The sequence below is a fragment of the Echinops telfairi genome, unplaced genomic scaffold (assembly GCF_000313985.2).
Source record: "Echinops telfairi isolate 266 unplaced genomic scaffold, ASM31398v2 ScPeMD7_1;HRSCAF=3_0, whole genome shotgun sequence".
NCBI lineage: Eukaryota > Metazoa > Chordata > Mammalia > Afrosoricida > Tenrecidae > Echinops > Echinops telfairi.
In genome coordinates this window covers 48,798,682-48,805,019 of record NW_022103896.1, presented here as the reverse complement: position 1 = coordinate 48,805,019, position 6,338 = coordinate 48,798,682, and the positions used below count along the sequence as shown (strand labels likewise).

The 6,338-nt window shown below is 44.3% G+C and overlaps 1 protein-coding gene across 1 annotated transcript in view; it reads right to left on the bottom strand.

The window, feature by feature from the left end:
• TMEM64 (transmembrane protein 64) overlaps positions 1 to 6,338 on the bottom strand; it is a 22,521-nt gene that overhangs the window by 9,237 nt on the left and 6,946 nt on the right. Inside the window, exon 3 of the mRNA XM_004697480.2 lies at positions 152 to 307. Coding sequence (XP_004697537.2) covers positions 152 to 307 — 156 coding nt within the window. The remainder of the gene's footprint in view (positions 1 to 151; positions 308 to 6,338) is intronic.

Sequence of the window (6,338 nt, the reverse complement as noted above, 5' to 3'; positions counted from 1 at the left end):
TTTTGTCTGTTTGTTTAAGACAATACTTAGTATGAATTATTTCAGTTTTACACACTTTCATATAGTTACACAATAATCTGCCCAGTTCATATCACCAATGCAAGACAAAATCAAAAAACAGGGCAAACACAACCCTTGGCCTTAAACTCACCTGTAAACAGAAAACAAAATACCCACTGGCACTCTGCTCTGCGATGACATCTTCCATCGTGCGCAGGGTGGTGCCCAAGTAGGAATTCAGGAGCTGGGTGGGAAGTAAGCCAAGTGAAGATGCCATCAGATAGTTGGGTAATGAGAGATCAGTAATCTAAAAGAGGAGATGAAAGGGAGTTTCAATATCAAGGGCAATTTAATGTAAAGTTGTGGCTTTAGTCTTCCCAGAGGTTTACCTTTGGGAGTAGCGGGAGATGACATTACAAACACATTACAAAAGAGTCTGATTTTTAACAATGATTACAAAAGGAATACATGCAAAGTGTACAAAATTTTGAGGAAATGACTTAAAGAGAAATTTGAATATTCTACTTCTATTATTCCACCATCGACCAACTGCCTTTATGGCCTCTCATTTTTCTTACATAGAAACACAGAAACACAAGACACAGATCACACTGCAGTTGTGTGAGTTGTTCGCACATCACTATCAGCACACTGAAAAGCGCAAGGTTGGGAACTGCACTCTGAAGCCAGGCATTCCAGTGCTGAGCTCGACGCAGAGAAAGCTAAGCAGGCTGCCCAGCTGTACAAGGAGGACCTAACGCCACTTACACGGTTGTTATTCACATCAGAAAGGTCTCTGCAGTGCCTACCAAATGTCTCACACACGACAGAAACTAAAAAAAAAACAAAGTAGAAATGATCCCTGCTGCACAAGTATCCCACAGGATGGCTGTAGCCCAGTTTTACCATCTTCCGCCGCAGGCCATTTCAATCCCTACCATATGTATTTCTTTGTGAAAGCATAATTATGTATTCATTCTTTTTACGGTTAAAGTCTTTAAAATGATGAAGAGCCTTCAGAGATGAACCTATGTGGTGGGCAGCGTCAACAATATCCCCACTGGCCCCAGCTAATTGTACATACATGGCCTTGGGTGTGGCTGGACCTAGTGCTTACACCCAGCAAATACGCGTAGAATTGAGAATGTCACTTCAAGGTTAGGTTCCCAAGAGATGGCGACTTGCATTTCACTCATTCTCCCTCCAAGGTGCAAGCCTGCCACGTTGTAACTATGTGGTAGCACATGGCAAGGAACTAAAACTGTAGTCAACAGCCGCATGAGTGGGCTGGGAAATGGATCCCCCCCATTCCCACTCCCAAACTCTAGCTTTACGATGTAGAAGCAGAGGTCTAAGGGGAAACTTTGTGGGGAGAGGGGCATTTAAAATGGACAGTGACAGCCAAACATGGGGTTGGCAGGCAAGGACCTATGGGGTGAGGCAGGCAGGGTGTTCTGGGAGGAGAACGAGGAGGACAAGTGGTGGGGAAGGTACGGGTGTACAGATGAAGCTGGCACTATGGTTTGGATTGTTCTTAGGGCCCGTACAGGGGAGTCCTGTGAGACAAAGACAGGAAAAGTTATCAGGATGCACAGTTTCTGTCCACAGCCTTCAACTATAACTAGGTCTCTCTAGACAGAGCACATAATTGACCTTCATGGTGGGCATCCATAATATCCACATGGCCATTTTAGGAACGTATTTCAAAACTATGAAATGACTCTGCTAATCAACTCTTCAACAAGACTGCCACTGGAGCTTATCAAACTTCATGACCACATTTCATCCCCGGGAAAAAAAACAAGCCTGAGGATTCCAGCGTTTCTTTTCTGAAAAACTGTAACGGAAGAGCAAAACTAGCTAATTTCATCAAATCATGGCAAATCGCTTTGCTTGAGTTTCCCATTCCAAGTCCTCAGTACAACCTTGTCTTCCTGTACTCGCTACTTCACTTAAATCCTTCAAAATATTTTTGTTTCTAATCTAAACCTATCCCTGATTAACTCTCTGCTCTTGCCACCAGAATGTGGTTCGGCTTCGTCAACTGTCTGTCATGATCAGCCCCTGACTCTCACAGGCTTCACCTCACAATGTTCCGGCCACAGCAGTTCCTACAGCATTCCTGGCTCTTCCCTTCTGGGCCTTTGTGCATTGTTCCTTGGGGTACAGACACTGCCTCACGCCCTCCCACTCACTACTCAGACATCAATTCCTGAAGAAATCTGCCCTGATCCCTGAACCCCACGTAAGAACACAATGTGTCCCTGTCCCCTGTCACACTAGAGTCAATGAAGTTTTCGTCATCGGGCGAAGTCTCACTTCTTTCCTTTATCAGTCTTGTTCTTCGGTGTCCCTCGTCCTTACCACAATCCTTCTGTAGGTTAGGCCCGAAACACCTGTTGGTGAGATGTCGAGCATGTCAACATCAAAATTCAAATTTTGTTTAGAGAGTTGGGAATTAAAAACAGTTTCCAGTTCACAAGTGAATTTATAATTGGCTGGCTGTTCAGAAATTGTGAGTACCTTTTCTCTCTCAACAGAAGTAACGGATTTAAGTGTAAATAACTTCACTATCAGCAACACGTAGGCCATGACATAGGGCGAATGCATTAGAATGCATTACTCCACTAGATTGCAGATGCCTCCAGGGACAGGGGAGGAACTTGGCTTTATTCACTGCTGCATCTCAGCATCTTGAACAGCAGCAGGCGCATAACGGGCACACAGCAGTTATCTGTGAGGACTACTGAATGAATGTGAGAGCCCTAACGGGAACCTCAGAGGCAGGAGGCCAAGGCTCATGTCCTCGGGTTTGGCCACAACCCTAAGTAGTGGGAACTGCTGTTGTGCTGTTGGGGTGGGAGGGGGTGGGAAAAGAACCGAGCAGGTTCTTAGTGGGCCCCTATAGCAGCAGGTGAGGGATTCAGTATAGGGACACGTCCACTGACAGATGTTAGGTACATCATACCCTACAACGACAGGGGCAACCGCGATCCTCCCAGACACAGAGTCTCATTAGTTTGGTGTCCTTGGCTCACAACCTGCCTTCGCTGCCTCCTGCAGATTAGAAGCCTCACGCGAGTTCTCTTTGCCTTGTCCTCCTTATAAGGCCCAGCTCCAAGCGGGGTCACGGTACGGTCACTAAGACTCAAGTTAGACTAGGAACACAGATGTTCATTCTTTCAGGGAAAGGAGGGCTACAAAGCTCATTTGCAATTGTTAAAAATATAAGAAAAAGCATAAATTAACAAATGCAGAGACTGGACATGTTAACATTAAAGTGCTAACGATTGTTTTATTTTCTTTGTAGTTGCTATGCTTCTATCTTTTTAAATCATTGTGTGGGGGGCTCATATAGCTCTTCTCACAATCCATACATCCATGTGTCAAGCACGTTTGCACCCATTGCCATCATCCTTTTCAAATCATTTTATTTCTACTTGAGTGCTTGGTATCAGCTCATTTTTTCCCTCCCTCTCCCGCCCTGCAACCCTCATGAACCCTTGATAAATTATAAATTGTAATTATTTTCTTATCTTATACTTTCCGCTGTCTCCCTTCACCCATGCTTCTGTGGTCACTGTGTGTGTGGGGTGTGTGTGTGTTATATGTTGAGTCGATCACTGCGATCAGTTCCGCCCCCTTTCTCCGCCTTTTCTCCCCCTACCCCCTTGGTACCGCTCTTATATTTTCCGCTGTCTCTTTTCACCCATGCGTCTGTGGTCACTGTGGGGGGAGGAGGGGTGTTATATGTCGATCATTGCGATCAGTTCCCCCTCTTTCTCCTCCTACCCCTATGGTACCGCTACTCTCATTATTGTTCCTGAGGGGGTTATCTGGCCTGGATTCCCTGTGTTGCAAGCTCTTATCTGTACCAGTGTACATGCTCTGGTCTAGTCAGATTTGTAAAATAGAACTGAGGTCATGATAATGGGGGAGAGAGGGAGAAGCATTAAAGAACTGGAGAAATGTTTTGTTTCATCAGTGCTATATTGCACCCTGGCTGGCTCATCTCTCCCTTGTGACCCTTCTGTGAGGGGATGTCCATCCAATTTTCTACAGACAGGTTTTGGGCCTCCACTCCAAACCCCCTTGTTTGCATCAATATGATTGTTTCTTATGCCTGTTACCTGATTCTGTCGACACCTCATAATCACAAAGGCTGGTGTGCTTCTTCCATGAGGGCTTTGTTGCTTCCCAGCTAGAGGGCTACTTGTTTAATTACAAGCCTTTAAGACCCCAGACGCTATCTTCTGATAGCCAGGCACCATCAGCTTTCTTCACCACATTTGCTTATGCACACATTTTGTCTTCAGTGATTGTGTCAGGAAGACGAGCATCACGGAATGCCAGGTTATTAGAACAAAGTGTTCTGGGAGTACGTGAGAAGAGTACATTGAGGGAGTACTTGAGTAGAGGCCCAATATCTACCTGTTACCTTAATACTTAACATATAATATATGTACATAGATCTATGTCCCCATTGTTATAAATATATTTACATATGCACATGTCTGTATTTAGACCTCTTTATATGCCCCTTGCCTCCTACTTCTTTCCTCTATTTCCTTTTACTTTCTTCTTGTCCCACTACCATGTTTGACGTGCATTTGGCTTTAGTACTTCCTCTCGGCTACACTTCACTTGATCAGGTCCCAGCAGGCATTCTACTCTATGCCCTCCTCACCATCAATTTTAGATCACTTGTTCCTTTGTCCCTGGGTTTGTGGGCTCCCCGCTCCCTTTCTCCCTCGTCCCCCTCTCTCATGTCCCCCAAGAGTTGCTAAGCTGTTCAAGGTTTTTACAGTGAACACTTGTTTTGTAGGCAAGAGGAAAAAAAACCTGGTAAAAATAAGCTTTAATACTACTGTTCTGCTTTTAAAGAAATAAGCATTTCATCTAAGAAAGTGTAATGAGACACTGTATATGTGTTACTGTAACACACACAATGGGCTAGCGATAGAACGGGCTAGCGATAGATTTCTGAATCATAAGGCGGTTTCACAGAACTATAGAAGGTGATGGCACAAGGAAGTAATGGTCAACTGTCATTGTCCAATGTCAGCAGGATTTGGACACACAGACTAAGACAGCACTCAACATGTTAGCCTGGTCATCATATTGGACGCTCAGAGTTACATCCCCAGCTTCTCCAAAGGACACAGTGTGTCACCATCTTTTCTATTCTGGCTGGCCTGCACCTGTGGCAGCAAGTCACAGTAAGAAAAAAGTGGCAATGTGACAGGAGTTACAACCCCTTGCCTGCATCTGCATCTACAGGTGTATCCACAGCACTGAATGAGGAAACACATTAAAAACAAAACTGTTAAAACTAAAAGGCAATGTGTAACTGTTAGGAACACCTGCCTTTCTAAAAGGAAACAGACCTGTCCAACCCCTTCATTTTACAGGTGAGACAACAAGAGACCAGACTCATGAGCAGACCTGACGAGGCAGGAGCTGAGACCCAGGCAGACCTCGCCAAGGATTCCTCGGGCAGAGGCTTTGGATGTGTGGCCCCACTAGTCAAAACTTTTTACTTCATGGTAATATCTTCCACGTCAATTGTGAACCAAATGACTAAGTGATTTATCTTTGCATTTGATAATGGGAGAGGTCGATGTCAACTCCAGGGAAATGTACTTCAGAAGGGTTTTATCTGCCTCAAGATGGTCATCAATCATCATTCACTGTCAAGACATCTCGGTCATACCCCTTGCTCTTCCCAAAACTCACCAGTCTTTTGCGTGCTGCTTCCAAACTACCATGGGCTTAAAGCTATAACCAAAGTAATTAAGAATGTGACAACATATAATTAATTAAATGGTCTCATAGACACTTTCACTTTTTACATTTACTCATGTCTATTTTGTTTGTTTGCTCTATTCACGGTATTCATATATTAGTCATGAAATGATGATGTACAAGAGTTGAAGAGAATTTATTTTAAATTTCTTTTACGTCCTTCTGCACCTGCATCTACAGCTCTCTCTGATCCATCCTGAGTCTTTTTGCTCATCAATTACTAAAAAGGAGAACCTGATGTTTCAAAGCTACAAAGAATTCTTTGGCTCTGTCTCAATCAGAAATCTCACACTTCCTCTTCAGAGTGCTGAGGATGAAATAGATCAACAAAGATTTGGGATTTTTCCCGAGGGGTAAACAAAGCCCATTTAGAGGGTGTCAGACAGGATAGTAGCAAGATCAGATGTGCATTTTAGAAACAGCTTTCTGGAAAGAGCAAAGATTGGAAAACTGCCTAAGCAGGGAGACCAGGTGTGAGGCTGAGAAGCCCAAAGCAGCATAGTGGCAGGGGGCTAGAATAAAGGGGCTAGGGG